The sequence below is a fragment of the Eleginops maclovinus genome, chromosome 12, assembly GCF_036324505.1.
Source record: "Eleginops maclovinus isolate JMC-PN-2008 ecotype Puerto Natales chromosome 12, JC_Emac_rtc_rv5, whole genome shotgun sequence".
Lineage (NCBI taxonomy): Eukaryota > Metazoa > Chordata > Actinopteri > Perciformes > Eleginopidae > Eleginops > Eleginops maclovinus.
Window position 1 is genome coordinate 6294447 of NC_086360.1, and position 24426 is coordinate 6318872.

The 24426-nt window shown below is 40.6% G+C and overlaps 1 protein-coding gene across 1 annotated transcript in view; it reads left to right on the forward strand.

Annotated features, from left to right (window-relative positions):
* wdfy3 (WD repeat and FYVE domain containing 3) overlaps positions 1–24426 on the forward strand; it is a 74355-nt gene that overhangs the window by 30577 nt on the left and 19352 nt on the right. Inside the window, exons 16-41 of the mRNA XM_063896776.1 lie at positions 426–578; positions 1416–1489; positions 1581–1742; positions 3015–3109; positions 3273–3393; positions 3496–3713; positions 5849–6045; positions 6696–6830; positions 8461–8640; positions 9133–9366; positions 9474–9573; positions 11577–11737; positions 12706–12935; positions 14421–14530; positions 15672–15854; positions 16981–17138; positions 17475–17552; positions 17741–17971; positions 19527–19695; positions 20491–20654; positions 21177–21325; positions 22504–22624; positions 22718–22803; positions 23478–23558; positions 23867–23921; positions 24015–24134. Coding sequence (XP_063752846.1) covers positions 426–578; positions 1416–1489; positions 1581–1742; positions 3015–3109; positions 3273–3393; positions 3496–3713; positions 5849–6045; positions 6696–6830; positions 8461–8640; positions 9133–9366; positions 9474–9573; positions 11577–11737; positions 12706–12935; positions 14421–14530; positions 15672–15854; positions 16981–17138; positions 17475–17552; positions 17741–17971; positions 19527–19695; positions 20491–20654; positions 21177–21325; positions 22504–22624; positions 22718–22803; positions 23478–23558; positions 23867–23921; positions 24015–24134 — 3765 coding nt within the window. The remainder of the gene's footprint in view (positions 1–425; positions 579–1415; positions 1490–1580; positions 1743–3014; positions 3110–3272; positions 3394–3495; positions 3714–5848; positions 6046–6695; positions 6831–8460; positions 8641–9132; positions 9367–9473; positions 9574–11576; positions 11738–12705; positions 12936–14420; positions 14531–15671; positions 15855–16980; positions 17139–17474; positions 17553–17740; positions 17972–19526; positions 19696–20490; positions 20655–21176; positions 21326–22503; positions 22625–22717; positions 22804–23477; positions 23559–23866; positions 23922–24014; positions 24135–24426) is intronic.

A 24426-nucleotide genomic window follows, 5' to 3' on the forward strand; every position in this document is an offset into this window, starting at 1 on the left:
TATTAGCTTAGTTTGTAATGTACTCTGTTCAAAATTCAAACCGTTTTTTGGACATACAGAATCAATCAAACAAGACAAAGCTTTTAATTTTAAATTTTACGTGAAAGAAACCAAAATAAAATAAAATGACCAGTTTCCAAATGTACTGCTTCTCAGTTTGAGTTTTATTTGTATTTCTAGTTTGTTGCTTATATTTGCTGATTTTTTCTCCTTATTTACTTCTGCTAATTTTAGGTCTTGATAAACATATTCCACAAGGGCGAGTGCAAAATCAAAAACATTTATTAATCCACTCTTATTACTGTGTTTGTTGTTAGATATTCACATTTTTACAAAAATAAATAGAGTCAGAAATGTGACATGGCATTGCCCCAAAATCTGTCTGGCTTAAAATAATTCTTGCTATTTTTTTCGGTCTTTTGCAGCTGCTGGCTATGCTGCTGAAGAAGAAGCGCTCACTGCTCAACAGCCACATCCTCCACCTCACCTTCTCTCTGGTGGGAACTGTCGACAGCGGCCACGAGACCTCCATCATTCCTAACTCCACCGCTTTCCAGGATCTGCTCTGTGACTTCGAGGTGAGGCAAAGGGAACCACCATGCCAGTAAATGCTAATGAAATGACCAAACTCACCAAAATGTATTAGATTCTACAGCGTTTGTGCAGGTTAGAGAACCATTTATGACCCGCTCTATCAGTTGGATGTCACAACGGCTGATTCTGAGAAAATCTTGGATTTATCGCAAAAAACTGTGTTTTAGTCATTTAGGGGTTTTGGTTGATTGTCTTGGCTTCTTCTAAAGACATACTTTCAACTTCAGCGACCACTGTCTCACTCTGGTCAGTCCTCTCTACGTCTTCATAAAATAATGAAGAATGGTTTAATTCAAAGTAGACGGAAAGTAAAAGAAAGTGTCACCAAAGTTTCTTACATGACTTTTCAAACTGACATGGGAAAATCATTTTTTGACACATTTTGTAATTAAATGAACAAAAGTGAAATAAAAAATGTAATAAACGTAGAAGATAAAGATAAGAATGTGCCATGAAAAGATAAAATAAAATAATACATTTAAATAAATATTGGAAGTTCAAGTAAAATGTTTAATATTTATTAAAACATTGACCACAATATAAAGGATATGATACGATATACTTTATTGTCCCCGTAATGCAATTATACCATGTATACAGTACACAGTATTAAAATAAATGGCGGTGTATAAGTATTAAAAAGATGTGAATTCTGAATTGAAAAGTTTGAAAGGGTGGTGCAATAAGTCCAGTCTGTTGACTCGGATATATGACCCTGTGAGGGAGGAGTTCATAGTTTGCCAGCAACAGGCAGGGAAGGCTTCCTGTGGCTCCCTGTGTTTGTGTCTCACTCTGCTCCTTTTCCTCCGTCTGCTCCTCAGGTGTGGCTCCACGCTCCCTACGAGCTCCATCTCTCTCTGTTTGAGCATTTTATCGAACTGCTGACAGAATCCAGGCAAGTCTCCGAGCATTTTTTTTCTTCTCACATTTCAGCAAAGAAGCTAACATCAGATGTAACCGTGGTAACCCCTTTCTCCATTTAACAGCGAGGCAGCTAAGAATGCCAAACTGCTCAGGGAGTTCCAGCTGGTCCCCAGGCTGCTGCTGACCCTGAGGGACGCCTCCCTGTCCCAGCCCACTGTAGCCGCCATCAGCAACGTGCTCAGTCTGCTGCTGCAGGGCTTCCCCAACCAGTACGATCTGCTGAGGTACGCTCACACACACCTATACACGGAATCACCTTCCTGTGTGGGGCGGTTACTCAAAAAAACAGTGCAATACACATTACTTTTTACTTAAAAAAAAGTAATGCCTTACTTGCCTTTCCCTGCTGAAAGTAATTAAGTCAAAGGTAACTTTATTGGCAATGTTCCAATTTGTGTGTTCAGACAGAAAGATCTCAACAGTTGCAAGGTATAAAAGTAAAAATATACAAATATATATAAAAATATGCTTATACATACACACACACACACACACACACACACACACACACACACACACACACACACACACACACATGAAAAGTAAATAAAAGAACAGTCAATATATACAAAAAACACAAAATAAGCGTTACTTCAAAAGTATGCAGGATAAGTAAATAAGTGTTACACTACTAGTTAGATTATTTTTGGACTACTCTGTAACATCACCTGAGATCCCCTTAAATCAAATGACAAAAAACAATATACAGTTAAATCTCTAGTATAATGAACATGTACAAATCCAAAATCTAATGAGGACAATACTGTAACCAGAACTCTGTTTTCTGCTCTTCGTTTGAACGTCAGCCGTGTTTTTTTTAGCTCAGGTTCCATAACTGGTCCAGGTAGCTTGCAAACAAGCTCGCCACTTGTATCTTGCTCAGTATGTTTCGGAAAGCTGGTGATTCCACCTTCGAATCAGGCAACATTTCCCCCAAGATGTATGCTGCTATAAGCCTGTTTATCTCTGCTATGAGACTCGGACATTTCTGCTCTGTCTCCTCAACCATGAACTAACGAGTGTAGCCAGGCCAAAAGGGACGTTAGATTTATTTTCTGTCCTCCTGTTATGCAGATAGTTGAAGACCTTAAAGTAAAGCAAGTAATGAGATCCTTTCGTGCTTAGTAACTGTACGGTAATACTGCTGTTCTCAAAAGTAACGTGTTACATTACTGCGTTACAGAAAATGTAGTACCTGCTTCTTTTACATCTTAGTCGAGCATGATAGAGTCACAATGGGATATTACAAGTGTTCGTAAAGGCACACATTCACACCAAAAATAGTCACAGCAACATTTGCCAACCGCAGAAGCGAACAAATAGCTTGTGTGATGTGTTCTGTATCTAACCTCATGTAGATTATATCAGTAAAGTCCAAAGTAAAATAAAGACCTGGCTGTGTATGGATATTGCATTAGTCTGATTATACTGAATACTCGACTGAAAAACTGGTAAAAAGAAAGCAAAGACGTAACACTTTGTTTTTCCCCTCCCAGGTTTGGCCAGTTCATCTCTTCTACTCTTCCCACATTTGCTGTGTGTGAGAAGTTTGTCGTCATGGAGATCAATAACGATGAAAAGATAGACGGAGGTAAGGAAAAATGAAAGGCAATACCGTCCTTTTTGTGGTGGCCAAATGCTGTTTAATACAAAGCAGGTATTAGAATCATATTTGACAAATAAAATCGCTTGCTGCTTTACAACTCTTTAACTGACATGACTCTTCCCTTCTGAAAACGTCTTTATGTCTCCAGGTAATGAGGATGATTTTGGTGGTCTCCTGTCGGCCAACCTTATTCTGCTGAGAAACCGACTGCTGGACAACCTGCTCAGACTGCTCTTCACCACCAAGGAGAAGTGCACCGTCAACGCCCAGTAAGAACCACTAATAATCCACCTTGATGCTTGGAAAATGCATTAAAAAAAGGTATTGGTCGGTCAGTTTACCCCATGTGCTCTCTGTTTCCTCCCCCACAGAGCTTGTGAGGAGCTGGTGCGGACGCTCGGCTTTGATTGGCTCCTGATGTTCATGGAAGAACACCTTCACTCGAGCACGGTCACGGCGGCTCTGTGGATCCTGGTGGTGCTGCTCTCCAACCAGTCCATCCTCAACCGCTTCAAAGAGGGCCTGTGTGGGGGCGGCTGGCTCGACCACACCGACATCGTCCTGACCAATAAGATCGGCACAGTGCTCGGTGAGTGAGTGCATGAGACTGTGGCGGCTTGTACAGCTCATGGCGAACACAATACTAACTCTGAAGTTGGATCTATGGATGGAGCAGGTGTGCTTGATTTACCATGGAGTGGCCCTATTATGCTTTTTGGAGATTTGTCTTTCCTTGAGTGTGTTTATAGAGGTTAATGTGCAATAAAACGCCTCCATTGGACTATGTAACACTTTTGATGAGAAAAAGAAAGACCTTTTTGAACATAAAAGCATATAAACATATGAAAGTAGAGACACAAAATACAAATATGAACCTGGACATTAGCATAATAGGGCCCCTTTAATGTATGCCATTCATTCTGGACACTTGAGCATTTTTCATCATAGGGGCCAGTGTCCACATAGCATCTTTTTTTCTGAGGGATGACATCTTTTTAAAATAGCATTCAGTGTGGAGAAAGCAAAAGCCCTCACATTTTCAGAACGCTTAAAGTACAAATGTTTAAACTTTTCAAAATAGAGCTGATGAAATCATTAGAAATTGGAGGTTGAAGAAGCACAAACGGATGATAAATCCAAGGAGGGGAAGCTAGAACTAGTTCTCGAGATATATTGTTGTCATAGGAACAATAAAATAAGTGCTGGGAGTTTATTTTTGATGAAAGGCTTGAAGGATGCACTCCCTAGTGCCTCTTTGGCAGAGTAAGGTGCTTTGTGGACATGGGGCCTGAGAGTCGGAAGCATGCGGTGATGATGTGCACTGTGAATACAGTATGTTGTAATATGGCTCAGCAGACGCCTCTCCTCACTCTGGCAACGCTTTCCGTCGGAGTTGGCCTTCGTTCAGTAAACAGAAAGCTGCGCAGTTTGTGCGCCTCACAGCCAAGGGTGCGTCTTCTCATTTTTTTCTCCCTCCCCCCGCATTCCCTGCTGATGCTGTGACTGTAGTCCTACCTTAGCTCAATGCTTCCCAACCTGGACCCCTTTAACAGTTTCTAAATGCATGTTTCACAGTGTTGATTTTTACTCAACGCACAGTTATCCTTTAAATTCTTTACTATTTAAGACAAAAATGCACTCACAAATGTGCTTTCCAACTTCACTACTCATCATCTGAGCAGCATCAGGTTGAGAAGCATCGACTTGGCTTGTAAGAACTTTGCTAAGTAGTGCCATGGCCTTACAGAATCACCACTGCTGTAGCATCAGAATGCGTACTGTCAGGTTGAAGCCCTTACTGTAGATTTTCAAAGATCGGTAGTCCAGCCCAACCAAGTCCTTATCTTTTGAGTTATTTAGCTGTTATCCAGGACCCAGTCCTTGCCTGATTAGCTGAGTTAGATACGGTGGCCGTCAAAAGGCAAACGCGCTACAACGGCCCAAAAGACTTCGATTTTGCTGCAGTTTCTAAAACAATGCAAATAAGAAAACACAGATGTGCCTGCAAAACAATAAACATATTCACCAACTTCACAAAACATGTGCAGTGTTTACTTAGCGCTGCATTTACAAAAAGCTGCAAGAAGCTCAAAACACAACGGAAACGGGGACACTAGAAAGGGATGCACACAGCTGGGGCTGGAGCGCCTGTTGACATTCAGGGTTTCTAAAGGTGGCCAACTGTCACTCTCACTGAGCAACCCTGTTTCACATTATTAAATGTCAGGTTAGCTACGTTAGCTAGCTAGCTTACAGCAGATCTGCACTAATATCAGAAGGAGTCATGTGATCACATAAAATAAGCCAATACAATTTACATTTTGGGTACGTTTCCAGTGACAGTTGGCCAATTTTATAATCCCTGAAGCTTTCCGGTTCCAGCTGTGTGCGTCATTTTTTAGTGTTACCGTTACCGTAGTGCTTCGAGCTTCTTGCTGCGTCTCTTCATTTGCATGTTTTTTCAGCACTTGTGTTTTATTTACATCGTTTTTGAAAGTGCAGCGCGTTTCTCCTAATGGTCGTTTTTTCGGCCATCGTAGCCCATTCGCACGTGTCGGCCACCGTAGTCAGAGGATCCTGGGTTATTACTGTAACCCCCCTTCCTTTATAAACCTGCCCCCAACTGCTGTATTCAGAGCAGCAGAGATCCAGTAGATACCTTCCGACATATTCAATATGCTTAACTTTTACCCTCTTAACTCTCCGTCCCCTCCCACTTTTCAGGCTTCAACGTGGGCCGCAGTGCCGGTGGGCGCTCCACGGTGCGAGAGATCAACCGTGACGCGTGCCACTTCCCCGGCTTGCCCGTGCTGCAGACCCTGCTGCCCAAACACACCAACGTGCCGGAGCTCTACTTCCTTCTCATGGCGCTGTTCCTGCAGCAGCCCGTCACCGAGCTGCCGGACAGCCTGCAGGTACATGTCAGTATGCCCAACCTTTTTCTTTTTCAAGTAATACTGAATTTTACTCGACAAATGAATGCAGTGTTTCGTTTTGTCTTCTCCGCTGTGAGTGTGGAACTAGTATTTGTTTATTCAGTGTACATTCTATGTTTTTCTTTAGCTCAGTAATCAAACAAACTAAACTCTTTGCTACAAAGTTGAGAGCGGTTACACCTCATAAGTTACTTATAAAATGTATTCCCAGAAATATAACTAGTAAGATCAAATATGTGTATCACTTACATACAGTATATTATATTTACTCTCTGTTTTAGTGTCTGGGCCCGCTTTCTAAAGCTTCAGATACTCAAACTGAAGCGTTGGCTTTAAATAAATGTATATGTCAACAAATGTTTAATCAGGTTAGTTGAAAGCAATAATATTACGTTGAGACTAATGTTTTATTGAAACACTTTTATTTAAACTTAATATTATTGCTTTCATCCAACCACATACATTCATGTGAAATCTGTTGACATAATGCATTTAATTAACATCACTGTTAATTTTGTGTAGTTTATCGTGGTGTCCCATTTCACACATGTCAATTAGGTCATATGATAGTACTTTAACATTATTGGTGTGGATGTGACTGTTTATTACCCCAGTCTTTCTATTTTTCCTGTCAGTTTGACCTGGACTCCCTCTGGACGTTCATTTTTGGCATACCGGCCTCCAGTGGGACAGTGGTGGGCTCCATCCACAACGTGTACACCGAGGCCGCCTTCCTGCTGCTGGCCATGCTGCGCAGCATGCTCAACCTGGTGAGGAACACACTCCAGCCTACACCACACTCTACTTTACACTAAAAAGTTTGGTAGTGTTATAAGTAGGAACACACCGATACATCGGTGAGCCATCGGCGTCGGGCCGATTTTAGCGCTATTTACCACCATCGGCACATCGGTAAATAAGGTGACATCACCGATGGCAGTCACCGATGTTTATGTTTTGCTACGTGACCGGGAGAAGTCGCGCCAGCGTCGTTTTTTCCAAAATCTGACTGACCAAATCTGAAGTCAGGGCATAATTTTGAAGGATTCAAACAGTGACTGTGGGTCTGCCGTAACTTTAAAGTCGTTCGGAGAGGGGGTAGGGGGGGGGGGGGGGGGTGTCTCCTCTCCACGCTGCGCATTCTGCCAGACTTCTGCCCCGTGTACCGGGTGTCTGGATCGGTAAAATAAATCCATCATTCAGTGTTTTTGGGAGGCTGTCTTTTATATTTGTGATTTTGTTATACTTGCTGCTACTCCCGTTAACTTTCAGAAACTTACTATGGCTCGCTCAACCTCTCTCTCGCTCTTACACATGCACACATGTATCCCCCACTCTCTCTCTTAAAGGGATAGGCTGCCTTTTGCTACTATTAAAGTTTAAATAGTAAAACATCGGCCATCGATATCGGCAAAAATAGTTATTCTAAACATCAGCATCAGCCGACATTTTTTGAATCGGTGCATCCCTAGTTATAAGTCCTTTTTAATATCCATGTTATTGCCATTTTCAAAATAACATAATTATCGTCATAACATTTAAACTCAATTAAAAACCTCAGCACATTACACACCTCGATGATTAAATATTATCCTATGTTCATATATATTTGTTATCCTAGAAAGTTGGTCTATTATAGTGCATTCCTACTTATTCTATATAATTTATTGTATTTACTTTATATATATTTATCTTCCTATTGTTGATAAGTGTACGGTTACTGTTTTATGTTTATTTTTGTATAATTTCATTATATTTTTCACTCGTTAACATGTTGCTATAACAAACCAATTTCCCAGTTCTGGAATAAATAAATACTTATAATCTCATCTAATTACCAAATCTGAAAACCTAACTATGAATAAATTCAGTTGAACGAAAGTGCAGAAAAATTATGTTTGATTTCTTGATGACATCATCATACTTACGGGAATATTATTACAATTACATATTTAACAATTAAGAGAGACATATTGAGACGTAATTTGAGTAATTAAATCCAACATTCTTCCCCATAGCAGATTATATGTTCATATATGAGTCATTTTTAAATGGGGGTATCCTAACAGTTCCTGCCTGGATTCTTTAAAAGCATCATTTTAAGCTCCTTTAATCCAGCTAAAATGAATCGACACACATGCTATATTCATCCTCATCCTCACTCAAACACACATGGGAGTTTTTCAGTGACTCCCATAGTGCTCTCTGCTGAGAAGCTATACTCGAACCTCCTGGGAAATTACAGCTTAGCACTTACTCACGGCACAGGCTGCTACTGAACAACTGAACTGAAATCCTCCAAACCAGCCGAAGATTTGAAAAACCATCACTGCTTCTACGTAGATATGAGGCTTGAATAAACTGTTGAGTCAGTTTGTTTTCTTCTGCGTCTCTTTCCAGCCTTGGCAGTCAGAGGAGGAAGGCTCCTGGCTGCGGGAGTACCCGGTCACTCTCATGCAGTTCTTCAGGTATCTTTACCACAACGTGGCCGACCTGGCGTCAATGTGGCACAGTGCCGAGTTCCTCTGTGCCCTGGCAGCCACCGTCTTCCCTTTCAACATCAGACCTTACTCCGAGATGGTAAGCCTCTAAATTTGTTTTTGGAAGCCATAGAGCTGTGGAGGTAAGCATCACAAGGGATTTTTCTAATGGAATTTGGAATATTAAGATCTGTGGTAAACACACGTTTATGATACATATACTATACGTTTTGTTCAGCAGGATAGTCTCCACATTTGAAGACCCATTATTATAATTTGTGAAGCATTAGCAATAGGATATAAACAATCTGTATGATGGTCGTGTCACTTTACTTCAACACGGATAAGCTAAAGGCGGCTAAGGTCTCATATATTCACTTGTTAGCAACAGCCGTTTCATGACCCATTCAAGCTTCGTACTTTCGTATTGAATGCATATTGAAAGTCAACAATCGCTTCAGCCCCGTTCCCAGCCGTGTGCATCACTTTTTAGTGCGCTCTGCTTTATGCTTCTCTGTAATAAAACGTCATTTTGTGTATCCTGCGCTATCCTGTTTTTTAAATTAAATAAACACCCGTCCTTCTGTTCCAGGTCACTGATCTGGACGACGAGGCGGGGTCTCCCACTGAGGAGTTCAAGGCCTTTGCCGGGGACTCCGGTATGAACCGCAGCCAGTCTGAATACTGTAACGTGGGCTCCAAAACGTCCCTTACCAACCACCCTGCCAAAAAGTATGTCTTCGACTTCATGAGGGTCCTGATCATGGACAACCTCTGCATGACCCCGGCCAGCAAGCAGACGCCCATCATCGACCTGCTGCTGGAGGTGGGGACGCGCCGTCGATGACTTGACTTTAAATTCAACAAACATGTCCTTCCCATCATATTTCTTAGTTTATTAATGGTTGCAAATGTGTGTTTTCTGCTGCTAAGGCCTCTCCTGAGCGCTCTACCAGAACTCAGCAGAAGGAGTTTCAGTCCAACATCCTGGACGGCGTCATGGAGCATCTTCTGGCTGCTGATGTGCTGCTAGGTAAGTCTCTCAGCCCTAACACAGAAAGACCTGGGTCGCATGGTCAGGAAAATCAGGTCCTTTGTCTAAATCCTCACCAATCTTCCTTGTAGTCAAATCAAAATACTCTACTATAGTAAAAGTACTCATTAAGTACTAAGTAATTTAGTCCAGGTGTAACTAAAGTCTTATTTAAGGGTTCCGACTGAACTTAAACTAGGCAATAAAAACAGTTAAGATGGCGTGGGAAAACTACAATCTTCCATTCCAGATACACTCAAAGTGCATCCAGATACTTCACCCTGTGCGTTCATATGTTGTCTCATGCAGGCTTTATGAACGTGGACAAATACTCCACAACAGTGACAAATATAATACTCAATAACCAAGTTTTGAATGAAAAATAAAAAAAAGGAAAGTGAAACCCAAATGTTGCTCACACTTTACTCGTACCCCCATTGTATGAAATGATTTGAATAAATATTACTTTCTGAATGCATTACTTACAAATCTACTACTGTGCATATCACCATTCAAATTGGTTTAAAATAGCTTAAAAACACATGCAAGTTAGGGCGTAAGATGGAAATGATGTTATTAGCACTATTAGAGATTGGCATTTTGTCTGTCCGAAGCGGTTGCTTACGTGAACCGCCGAATGTTGTGGCAAGTTGTATAGGACAGCATTATCTCTTTCCTTCTGTAAACGATGGACCAGTGTATCCTATGCTAAAGGACTTAGCAAAGGAAGCATTGAAACCTTTTAAGATTATTGGACCACAGGCCAAGCATCTCTCCATTTGTTATTTACTTGCCAACTCCATCAATCTATAGTTCAAGGACAACCACAAATAAAAAATTTGAATAAAAACAAACAATTTTCTCAAGCAGCTCACTGATATCTCATCTTACCTTAACGCTTTATGAGAAGACAACTTTTTTTTCCCAGCATGGGTATTCAAGCAAATTATAATGATTTGGCAGTAAATGTCCGGATGAGCGGGCTGCGGTGCGAGTCAGCAAATCTCAAGAGTTCAACCCGGAGAACTGCAAGCATCTTCAGTTTTTTGAATGGCTTCTTGACTTATATTAAGTGTATAGTCTGCAGTCTATTTCAGCAGTGTATAGTACACCAAGATTAAAGGCTATACAGAACATTTATAGATATTTTATTTGTATCCTTTAACGCTTCACCTCTGACCTCATCGCTTAATTTATCATAATGATTTCCATTGTCTATAACAGGAGGAAACCAACCAACTGTCAAAAGCTTTTTGAATGCCGTTTGATTATGTTTTTTAATCCTAGAGAATTCAGGGGATAAAAACATGGGGCTTTAATATCATATCCCTTAAATCTCAAAATACCATGCTACCAATCACTGTTAAACCTGTGCAAACAATTGTTCAAGGGGTCTTCTTTTTGGGATTCCCCTTTCCTGTAGTGTGTTATATAAGTTTTGGTGCATGCAAATGGTCTGCAAAGGCTAAAAAGTGAGTTTCTCTCCCATACAATCCCCCTCCCAATGGAAACACCTCCATTGGACTCCTTTGTTTTTCATTTACAACACAATGACTTCACAACGTAAATTCCAAAGTTCATCTGCATATTGACCTCACTATGTAACACACACTTTTCTATTGGCTAGCGCTCCAACAAATTGTACTTGATAGGCTGATGGGCAGGACATCTGTAAGCAGTTGACCAATCACAACAGAGCTGGCCAGCTAACCAATCAGAGCAGACTGGGCTCTGGTTTCAGACAGAGGATGAAAAGAGGTGCTGCAGCACAGGCAGTATGAGAACAATAAAGAGCTTTTTGAACATTAAAGCATGGAGACATGTCCCAGTAGAGACACTACATACAATATGAACCTGAAAATGATCATAATAGCGCCCCTTTAAGCCTTTTCATTTCTTCAGTAATGTGCTTCTGCTGCAAGAGGAAAAACGAATGGCATAATTGCACAGGAGACACAGAAAATAGGAGCTGATCTCCTCTCTTGCTGCTCCTCTCCTCTCAGGTGAAGATGCCTCACTGCCCCTCAGCAGCGGGGGCAGCTATCAGATCCTGGTAAACAACGTCTTCTACTTCACCCAGCGAGTGGTGGACAAACTGTGGCAGGGCATGTTCAACAAGGACTCCAAGCTGGTGGTGGACTTCATCGTGCAGCTCATAGGACAGGTACAAACCAACACATCTTCAAGATCCAGAATGTGTGTGTATTTGCTGCCATGAGGTTATTTTTGTTAGCTTCTTGAACAATGGAAAATATATAGAACATTCAGGTTAAAATTCCACTTCAAACATGTATAAAACTATCCCTTGAACTCGAAGGTTAAATGAAAAGAAGGGCATTGAAGTCATGTGTTTGAACTTTGACTCCTCCCTTTCAGGCTTCTGAACAGACTACTGTGCAAGTGAGAAGATTAGGAGATTATGCTCTGAAATTATTATTTTTTCGAGCCATAATGCGGCCTTGTGACTTGGAAACGTCCTGAAGTGATTAGGGATTAAGAAGCACTTCATGCTGGGTCATGCAGAAGGAGTTACAACTTATTTACATTTCATTTAAATCAGTGGATACATGACACACATTAATCCAGTCCATACAACGGATGCTTGCAGAATATGGCAACCTATGAACTAAGTAAGGTATTAAAATGACTCATTTTTATTGTAGTGCCTTTGCTTTTGTTTCTGATGTTTTTGCTGGCAGACGACTCAGTGAAGTACATATAATATCAATATATAATATCAATAAAAACTCACCTAGCACCTGCTACTTCCGACATCTGACAAGACTAAACTCTGCAACTTTCATTATTTTTGGTTTCCTTAAAATCTTGATGGAAAGAAGCATGTTTTACAAATATGTATCCACTTTCATTCTTTAAGCAGTTCTCTACTTAGACACTGAAACAACAACAACACCGCAACAACAAAGCTACATTCACAACCCTCTGACGACTTAACCCAGTTCAGCCCTGCTTGCTCAAACAAATCTTCTTTCTGTTGCTTAAATATTTCTACAGCAGCTTTATCCACATGCAGAGCCCAGCAGCGTACCAGCCGCGCAGCTAAACTTCTCTTTTTTTTCTTTTAATTGTGGCTCTAACCTCCTGCACCTGCTTGATTTCTTCCTCCACCAGTCCAAGCGGCGTTCCCAGGGTCTGTCCCTCGACACCATCTACCACTGTCTGAACCGGACGGTGCTGTACCAGCTCTGTCGACCCCACAAGACGGTGGCTCAGCAGGTGGCCCTGCTGGACGCCCTGAGGGTCTTAACAGTCAACCGCAACCTGGTGCTGGGGCCGGGCAACCACGACCAGGACTTTGTGGCCTGTCTGGCTCACTGCTTCATCTGCCTTCACAGTGGAAGGTCAGTCTAAAAATAGTCTTTTTCTATATTTGTTTGATAGTGTTTCTGACACAATGAAATAAACTGGATTATCGTGCTCGTGACCTGTGTCTGGATGAGCTTCACCGCTCAGTCTGACATCTACTCGGTGGATTTTCTCAAACAAATGGACATTAAGTCTTTGTTATGATAGTTAAAGAGGCCCTGTCTTTTGGGTTTTCCCTTTCCTGTAGTGTGTTATAGGTTTTTGTGCATGTTAACGGTCTGCAAAGGCTACAATTCCAAAGTGTAACATTGTCTCTCCCACTCGCCTGAAACGCCTCCATTGGACTCCTTTGTTTACTTCTGTAACATAGTAACATCACTGTTTAACACCCGCACTTCTATTGGCTAGCGCTCCAACACATTGTACATGATATTTTAAGGGGTGGGACATCTCCAAGTGGTTGACTCATCACAACAGAGCCGGCCAGCTAACCAATCAGAGCAGACTGGGCTCAGACAGAGGGTGAAAGACAGAGGGTGAAAAGAGGTGCTGCAGCACAGGCAGTATGAGAAAAATAAAGAGCTTTTTGAACATTAAAGCATGGAGACATCTGAAAGACACGGCCATCCAAGGTTTTCGTCCAGGGATATCACCAGCGCTTTTCTGAAAAGTTGGAATATTTTTTGAACTTGAAGTGCTCGGAGTGGTCGCTCAAATACGAGGTAGCGTTCAGAAAAAGGCATCGAGACATCGGCATGCACTCGAAATGAAAATAAATAGGACATGTTTCTGCACAGTTGCAGATGAACATTAGGCTGCACTAGTTTTATTCTATTTGTAGAATTAGATTCCCATAGTGGCTGCTTATGAACGTTTTGTCCAAAAGGTACTATTAATGAAGATTCATCTTAAAATGTTCATGCTTCCTTGCATAATGGAAAAATGTGCTTCAGTACATACGTTTTTATGAACAACATGTTCGCTGCAGTAGAAAAACGGTTTGTTTTCCCACAAAAAGAGAAACACATCTGTATTAACTGATTACATTTACATGAAGCCACTAGCAATTTAGGGTAATGAGGTTGAACTCAGTATGTGATGACGGATTTAAAGCTTTATTCAAATCCTCCCGAGAAGTTTAAATAAAGGGCCAAGAGGCTAAAAAAAAATCTATCAAAGTCCTCCTTTTAAAAAGAATATATAATTTCATAACTAAATAAAAACAGATTAACGGACATTGAATGGCACAAGGCGCTATTTTTTAACCACAGACTCTCCCACATTTTCTGTGACTCAGACGGAGACTGTGGGAGTGTTTGAGAGTGTGTGTCCTTTCCAAAAGTGCAGCAGGTGGGTAGAATCTGATTTTCCCAGCCTGCTGGGGACACAATATGCTGTAACACAAGAAACTGTACGACTGCGGAGATATCAGTCTGCAGAGAAGCCAAACAACGCCCCCCCCTCACCTTCTTCTGTATGTGGCAGGTTGGCAGTAAGGCTCTGTGTGTTTGTCTCTGCAGCAGCGTGGAGGGCTTCGGTCTGGAGGCGGAGGCCAGGATGACAACTTGGCACGTCATGATGCCCACGGAGAACGAGACCGACTCTACGCACAGCCAAGACGTCAGCGAGGGTGAGACGTGTGTGTGGAAAGTTAACCTTTTCAACTATGCTGACTGATTGCCTGTGTGGTGGCGGGATCTTTCTTCAACTAGGGCTGCATGATTTGCAAAAAAGTACTATTATTTTGACTGGTATAACAATTTGGATATGGTTCAACTTAATAGAGAGATTGAACACTCTTGCAACATTATTAACATTATCTTTGCAAGGTATATTTGAATTGGTGAGATTTCTTTTTTTTCCTAGAGGATCCGTACCAAAGAAAGATTTGTTTTATTAAGTCTGTAGAATAGTGTTTGTTGGCTTCTTTATTCATATTTTGCCTTTACCAAATATTGCGCTTATTGCAACTGGATATTAATCTTGCCCAAATTGAGATGTTTTTCAAATTTGGATTAACCCTTAAATGGGGGTTCAGAATTCATCATCTGTTTTCTACACCCATATTACACTGTAATTACACCCATATTTCACATTGATACACCTTTTTTACATCCAAGTTTCACCCAGATGACACCACTGATAGACCCGTATTACATCCTAGTTATACCAATATTTTATTTCACCCATATCATAAAGTTATTAGACTCAAATTACACCATAATTACACTTTTATTACATTTTACACATGGACACAGCTTGTCAAATGACTGTATCCCCCAGAAACCATTTAAGGGTCAATTGTGCAGCCCTATTGCCAACCATCTAAATGATTATCACCTGGTGGGAAAGCCATACTTTATATATGTGTTAAAAATTGAAAATGATCTTAGTCTTCATTCAGTGGAATTCTTTTTATAAACTTGTTCTCTTAGTGAATAGATTTGTTAGTGTTAGGTCAATCTGTAGCATTTATTTTTCTAATTTTACTTCCAGCGTACTCATGTCGGACAGGTTACATTCCAATTAATGTGGCATTATGAGGAAATGCATGATTGGAGATTATCTGTGAGGCAAATTCCGACTCCTATTCAGCACATTGTAATGATTGCGAGGGTGTTACAGCCTTATTCAAAGAAATATATTTTAGTAAGGGTGTCATGATATATGTATAATATATGTGTATAACCTGTGCTACATGTTTGTGTTTCTAAAAATTCCTAAATAAAACGATTGTGGGAAACATAATGAATGTTGTGCTCTCTCCACAGGCCGGCAGCTGCTGCTGAAGGCGGTGAACAGGGTGTGGACGGAGCTGATGCACAGTAAGCGGCAGATGCTTGAGGACATATTCAAAGTTTCTCTTCCCTGCAACGACAGAGGACACGTGGACATCGCCACGGCCAGGCCCGCCCTGGAGGAGCCGGCCCTGAAGAGCTGGCAGAACCACCTGGGTGAGACTCACAAACACACACCAGGATATTAAGCACACAAACTGGCTGTGCACTAGCTAAGCATCTCTGGTCCCCGTCTGTGTGGGTTTCATTTCTTACACACTGAATGTTACTTGACAGAATAATTTTCAGTGTTAGCTAGCTTCTCCAAAATGGGCAATTAGACAACAAAAAGAAAAACAAATAGTAGAGAAAAACTTAAGAGGCGTAAAAAATATGCACAAGATGAAGTAATTAAGAAAATACATGCGAGAAATCTGTATGTTAAACAAGCTGTACATGAAAAAAGAAGAAATATTACTGTGACAGCAACTCAAGAAAGGGAATTCAAATGTTTATTGCTGAAAACACATTCATATTTGAGACATTCATTTAGCCACTGTCACAAATTATTTTATTTTTAAGAGACTGTTATGAAATAGCAACACATTACAGAATACTTAACCCATGAATGGTTTCTGTATCCTTGGGGATACACTTATATAACAGGCTGCTTCCATGTATGAAATGGGTGTGATCACAGTGTAATATTGGTGTTAGATGGTTGTAATAACATGGGTATATTATGGGTGTAATACAGGAGCCATAGGGCTATAAAAGGGGTGTATTAATGTGTAATATGCCTTATAATAACAGGGAAATATGGGTGTAATGTAGCAAATAGCAACCTATTAATTTTACATAATATCTATATGTGATTGCCCATTTAAGGTTAAAATAGCGAATGGTAAACCATTTTTCCTTCAACCTCCTAAAGAAAATCTCGGGGGGGTTTTCGTAGATGAATTAATCTATGCCTGAGGGTTTTGATGCAGCCAGTAGTCATGAAAGAAGACTCTTAAGTTACGATTTGTTTTGGTAGATCCAACTCATTTTAATGTTTCCTGCTGAAGACTAAAATCTATGACATCTATAGATTTGATCAATCCCTTTACCCAGATTTCAGAATAGCATTTGCTTCATTTGGCAGTTTTACCACCATTGCTATGTTAAGATAAAACATTCAACCTAATTTAAATGTAGTTTGTCAGCACCTTACCTCGACCTCATCTTGCCTTAGTACATGTTGAAATGACTTAGTGGGAAAACGCTCATGTAACCGCTTTTTTATCTCTACGTTGATCAGTCCATGAGAAGAAGTGTATCAGTCGCGGCGAGGCAGCGGCGCCGGTGACCCAGTCCAAACTGTCCCGAGTCAGCAGCAACTTCGGCCTCTCCAAGCTGACAGGCGTCCGGCGCAACAAGAGGGAGAACAGCCTGAACAAGAACAGCCTGTCTGCACAGGTACACACAAACACAGGCTGCACAATAATATTTTGAATAATATTGCAACTATGATAATCGAGGGATTAATTATTCGTATCATCACAAGGGTGTGGCATTCGTTTCAAAAGTTTTTTTTAATTGAAGGACAAGTACGATGTTACAATTAAGACAGTGACCTGCCTTCCATTTAAACATTTTTTTTTTTACTAATCCTCCACACACCCTACCCATCCCCTCCCACCCCTACCTTAAAGATAGAAGAAGTTTAAAATAATTAAAATGATTGTGCAGCCTTACAATATATAAGGTATGTTTGTCAGCTATCTCATAATGGTGTGTATTTGTGTTCAACAGGAGACGTTCCAGTGGATGTTCACACACATTGCTGTTGTTCGAGACCTGGTGGCCATGCAGTACAAAGAATATCAAGAGGTACTGCACCTCACACTCAAGTTGTTTTTATTTTTTGTTCAAAAACCGTGGGTTCACAAAGAGTTTAAGATGGATTATTGCAGATTATTCATTACAGCATGAACCAACAGGCACTTTTTCACAGGCTGGTGTGGTAGCATTTATAATTGATCGTTTTTAAGTGACTCATCCATCCCTCCATCTCCCAGCGGCAGCAGAACGCTCTGAAGTACGTGACAGAGGAGTGGGCGTCCATCGAATACGAGCTGCTGCGTGAGAGAGGTCTCTGGGGCCCTCCCATCGGCTCCATCCTGGACAAGTTTGTGCTGGAGATGACGGAGGGGCCCTGCCGGATGAGGAAGAAGATGGTCCGCAACGACATGTTCTATATCCACTACCCATACATCCCAGAGATGGAGCCAAACACCAACTCAGCACAGGTATTCAGCTTTAAATCTGAATTAGTACATTGCCATGATCCAATTCAAACAATTTCCTAGTTTGGGATCTATAAATCTAATCTAATCTAATATGATCGCCCATACCATTTTTACTTTTTTTAATATGAAGGGATATTTCTTTTGGAAGGACACTAAAAAAACTATATTTAACAGCAATTAGGGAAATTTAGCTGATTGCCCAGAGTAATTTATAAACAGTAGGAATGACTGCAGGAAAATCACATTTTCTAGCATTAAATTAAATGTACTCTATTAATCCCAATTTGGACATAGTTTTCGTCCCAGCAGTAGCAGATAAGGCATTGCACATGAATTAGAGGCATGAGTTCATGCTCCTCTTCAGAACCCTTCTGACATCATAACTCCCTCATCCTCCCTCTTTTCACGTTCTCCAGCCCTCTCCTCCCCCTCTGGTGCCCCTGGTTCCCTCAGCCCTTGCTGGGGTCCTTGCCCAGGTACAATCCATGGGATAAAATAATTGCCTTTGATGCCTGGTGTGACAGATTAAACAAAGTAACAATTCCGACTTGTGGTGGAGTTGACAGGACATTTCTGTGTGTTAATATATTTGCTTGTATCTTTGTATATTTGTACGTAAACATGCATATGTTCAACTGAGCCAGGAGTATTTTGCTTTCGACTTTGTTGGGTGGTATCCCAAAAGATACTTTATTTTAATATGTGAAGAAATTGAATGGTAATAATGGACAATCTCTGGATCACAGCTGTTTGATTCCATACGTTTGAAACTCAAGCCTGTGAACATCACAGTTTAAGAATGAACAGCCTTGTGAAAATCTAACCATGTGTGACATTTTGCTATGCATGTAAACCATACTCATCATCTCAGATTCTTCTTCTAAATCAAGATAATGTCCTTCAGTTGGAAGTTGATGTGTTCAGGGCACTGTGAAGGACAGAAAATGTATTGACAGTTATTCACCTTTTATTCTTTTTTTTGTGATGGTACACAGACAAACCATTTTTTCTAATATTGTCATCTTAAGACTAAGGCCAACTTATCCCAAGCAAAATGTTATAGTGTTGTAGTCCACAAACAACTGGAACTTATGGTGGCCATCCCGTGCAAACGCACAACAACAGCCTAAAACACTTCCCTAAACAGAAACGCACAGCAGTTGAAAAAATGATACAAATATAAAACACCAACGTGCCAAAACATGCAGAGCATACAGAAAATGTTATCATCCCTGAACGTCAACAAGCGCTCCGGGCCCCGCGGTCTTATTGTTTTGTTTGCACTGTTTCGTTTATCCACCGCTTTTAGTAAATTCTGCCATGTTTCGTCAAGTTTGTAAAGATGTTTCTTTATTTGCATGTGTTTTGGCACATCTGTATTTGCGTTGTTGTTTATGTAACGCGTTTGCCCCTGTCGGCCCCGACATGAACTGTATCGGAGAACTTTTCTGCTCATATAGGCACAACATATTGAGACATGAGTGACCGGGTGTTCAGTAAACATTAACTGTTAATGTTACCAACTTGCATCCTTTCTTTTTTGTCCCCCTTCCAGAAGCCTCAACGTTACCGGCGGGCCATCAGCTACGACAGTAAGGAGTACTACGTGCGTTTGCTGTCTGGAAACCCCGGCATGTACCAGCACTCTGTGGAGCACACCACAGAAGGAGAGACGACACAGCATGAGCCCGAGCACGGAGAGGACACCATCGCAAGAGTCAAAGGTACAGAGGAACAAATCACAACAAAAGAGGCAAACCTCATATAAAATGATAAGCACATTTAGATAATTAACAAATGTAAACATTTTTTTTTAAAAGTGTGTCTAGTTGGTGTTTTAAAACAGGTTGCCCGTAAATGAAAGCAGTGTTATTCCACTCGATGCAGAAATGCATTTTCTGGTGTACAGAAAGAACCGGCACCAAGCGGGAAAACATTTGTTTTGTTACCCTAAATGCTGCTGTGTCGTCTTTTGCACGTCAAACAACAAAATAGATACTAAGTTACGATCTGCTTTACTTTTACTTGGGGAAATGGGATGGTAAAGAAACGTCTGTGGCTTAAAGCCTCCACAGAGAGGACCCAGATTGTAATCAATGGGACCAACTCAAAAAACAAGTACGTCTGTGGGAAACACTTCATCTCCGCTAAAATGCTAAGGAGGTTTTGCAGGTCCTTAGAATTTGTATTTCCTTTCTGTCAAGTGGCAAAAAGGGGCGTGGCCATGACGTACTGTAGAGGAAAGTTATCAGATGGGTTGCTCTCATCTTTATCCATGCCTCTTATTAAGTGGGCGTTGTGGGAATTGTAGTATTTAATATCCACTGACTACTGAGGTTTCCAGTAAATGACAATATGACTTGGCCTTTTCACAAGAACAGTCAAATTTCAATGTATTTTCACATTACCCAGTTACATTAGCTGTAATCTCCTGGTGGTTTTTATAAAACACCACGTTTGTTTGTTTTCCTTCTTTTGTTTCTGCTCGCTCTGAAATCCCAGTTTTCTCTTCCCTGCAGGCCTGGTGAAGGCTCCTCTGAAGAGGTCCCGGTCCACAGCGGACGGGGCCGACGAGGACAGTCAGGACCAGCTTCAGGAGCAGCTGCTGGAGTCAGGAGGCCCCGAGGAAGAGCAGAGGACCGACAACACGTCCCTGCTGCGCCTCCTGGAGGAGGGAGAGAAGGTCAGAGAGGGAAACAAAGACTGGACACACATCAGTGTTAAAGACAGAACCTTTTTTTTAATTTATTATTTTGTGTAGAAATGTATTTATATTAGCCTGGCAAAAACATATACGTGTAGCATTATTTTCTGCACTTTTACAAGTGAATATAGAAGGATTTAGTCTTATGCTCAGAACCGTTTCATCAGCAGTTACTTAGGAAATGTTGGGGCTTGCAGTATTCTCTGAAATGCCAGAGGACCTACGAAGAAAAAAAGAAGAAGAAGCGAGAAGTCAATGAGTTTAACTAGCAGACCCTGTTAATAGATCAATAAATCAATCAATATAGATAAATGAAAAGGACAAAATAATAAATTATGTTTCTATGTAGCTTAAGATTATATTGGATGTTGGCAAATTGCTGCTGGAAATAATTATTTAGAAAACAAAATCACAAAAAAAAATTTACCTGAGAGATTTTAACCTGTGACTAATTTTTTAGAAACCTTTCTTTCTCTAAACCTAATAAATGCACTGTTCCAGATTCAGCATATGTACCGCTGTGCCAGGGTGCAGGGTCTGGACACCAGCGAGGGTCTGCTGCTGTTTGGGAAAGAGCACTTCTACGTCATCGACGGATACACCATGACTGTTTCCAGGGAGATCAGGGACATCGACACGCTGCCCGCCAAGTAGGTCCAGGCTTCTATCCACTTAAGTAGCAGAATCAGAACTTTACACCAGGGCTGCAATAACTAATCCTGGAGCTGCGGCTCACACAGTTACTGTACTTTCCCTGAATAAAAGATGACATCATTCCTCAGGGCGCTGCAGTGGGAGTTTGCCGGGATGATGTCATTGCGCTGATAGAGCATGCGTTGGGAAACTCAGAGGAGATATGACGAATGTATCTCGTGTGTGTCTGTTCCTTTGAGACACAATGTGAAAACAGCCAACAGATGCTGCTTTGATTTCATTGAGTTCCCCCTCAGGTGTTTTACTGTTATACTCTCTCATCGGTCCTGTACAAGAGAACCGTGTGAGGGCCCACTCAATTAGTCAAATACAAATAAAATTACAGTAACTTGAGAGTCTATAATCCATTGTTTCCAAATATGTCAAATAAAAACAGAAAACTACTTGTATTTTACCATTTCAAAAGGGAAAACTCGTGTACATTTTGAATGCAAATTTAATAAAGACATTTCAGAATGTGGTATTTTATCTAGGATTTTAAAACTCTTTTTTAAACTTTTACATATTGAATTTTAAATTGAATTAATTATTGTATTAGTTGCCACATTTATTCCAAATGTTCATTATAATTTATCAAATAAGGAAATATGAAATATAGATTTGAAAGTGTTAATCATCATATATTTGCGAATTATCAAATAAAAACTCAACACTTTTTACCAAGAATATTTCAAAACGTTTATTCATCAAATTATACATTTAAGAATTTATTGTACTTATTGCCATATACAAGTTATCACATTTATTGAATTACTCTTAGCTAATAAGTCAAATAAAGATATATGGATTAAAGATCACAATTACATAATAAATTATTTACCAATATATAGTTTAAAATAATTTGAAATAGTTTAAGCTAATAGAACACAATCCAAAATGTCTTTGTTTTTTTAATACAATATTTACACAATATTGGAAATTGTATTTATATTAAATTATAGTAATAATGGCCACATTCATTTAATAGTGTTAATACTATCCCCTGCACTTCTGTCATTGATGTTCCTGTAGGTACTGCTGTAATTGTTCGTTATATACAATGACAGTACATACAAGTGTTTTATGGGTCAAATGTAACTTAGGCAAAACTTAATGCATCACTGTCTGTGTCCAGTTTGCACGAGGCCATCATCCCCAGAGGAGCGAGGCAAGGACAGAGCCTGCTGAAGAGGACCTGCAGCATATTCGCCTATGAGGACATCAAGGAAGTGCACAAGAGACGCTACCTGCTGCAGGTCAGTGCACAAATACCTACCTCTTTCTTTCTAGTGTTCAACTCACATCTTGTTTTGTCACTTTGAAATGACCTGTATGTCATCACCTTTCAGCCCATGGCAGTGGAGGTCTTCTCTGCAGATGGGAGAAACTACCTGTTAGCCTTCCAGAAAGGAGTCCGCAACAAAGTTTACCAAAGGTACTGAATACACATAAGCACCGAAGGCTCAGAGTGCCTGCTGCGAAACTGTAACTGCTCGATTTCATAAACAAAAAACATTATAAAAAGCATTTAAAGAGACCCTATTATGTTTTGGGGTTTCCTGTAGTGTGTTTTATAGATTTTGGTGCATGTAAATGGTCTGAAAAGGCTAAAATTGTTGGTGTTTTCTCTCCCACTCAACCCCCACCCTCTGACTGAAACACCTCCATAGGACTCCTTTGTTCACTTCAGTAATATAGTGACGTCAATATGTAACACTCGCGCTTCTATTTGCTAGCGCTCCAACACATTGTACTGATAAGCATTTTGTGCTTTTTTCAACCCCCAAAAATGGATGTGATTTATTAGTAATCACCTGAGAAACACTGCAGTTGTCTTCATAAATCCTTCTGTAATTTGTGTATACAGTGTACTATTCAGCAATGATTCAGGCTGGATCCATTGGTAGAAAAGAGGGATTTTACGCAGGTTACTGCTGTGTGGTATTAGGATGAAATCCTCACAGAGGTTGTAAGCCTCTTATAAAGCATTATTTCACGTCTACGTCGAGTAGATCACTGTAATGCCAGTCATCCAGACATTTTTTGTAAATTAATTTAGATGAAAGTGTATTCTCTTGTGTTGTAATTTTTTTTCTCCACCACCTGCAGGTTCTTGGCGGTGGTGCCTTCACTGGCTGACAGCTCAGAGTCGGTTTCAGGACAGAGGCCCAACACCAGCGTGGAGCAAGGGTAACACCGCCTTTGTGTTTCAGTCAACAACTTGTCTTTGGAAGATGATTCATGGCAGATAGCTAAATCATACATAGTCCTATGTTTTTCTTGTGATAAATGCATATCTCTAAATTATTGAAATGGCTTCTGTAGTCATGAATCAAATGAATGACCCAGAGGATGAAATAAATAAAAGATGAATTTAGTTCCACCAAGCATTCGTACATATATCACCATTGTTTTCTTACAGATTTTTATATTAGATTTTTTAAAGTAAAGTACTGATGTATTTAACTAAACATCCTGTCTATCCTGATGTCTGTCAGATCTGGGCTCCTCAGCACGCTAGTGGGAGAGAAGTCAGTGACTCAGAGATGGGAGGTGAGAATCTAGACTCATTGCTTTCAGTTAAACACCTTCAAAGTATAGGAGTGTCAAACTATAAGAAATGTTTTTTTACCTTCTGTTTTCTAGAGAGGAGAGATCAGTAACTTCCAGTACCTGATGCATCTGAACACGTTGGCAGGACGATCCTACAACGACCTCATGCAGTACCCCGTGTTCCCCTGGATCCTGGCCGACTTCGACTCAGAGGTGAGTGCAGCATCATTGGAAATTAAAAGTGTTAACAGCATGAATAGTAGAGCGTACGGAGTTAAGTCACACACCAAGCGGCAGCAACCTTCAGGGTTCACCAGCCGATCTGCTCAAACAAATTCGCTTTTAAGCCCTTATGATAATTTCCATCTGACATACACGGACAAAAACCCAGAATTAAAATCAGAATCGTCCCACGGCGGGAATTTTATGCCGTTGAAGCAGCAAGGTACAGACAAAGAATAACACCTACATATTAAATAAAGAGTTAGGAACACGTTGGTAAGAA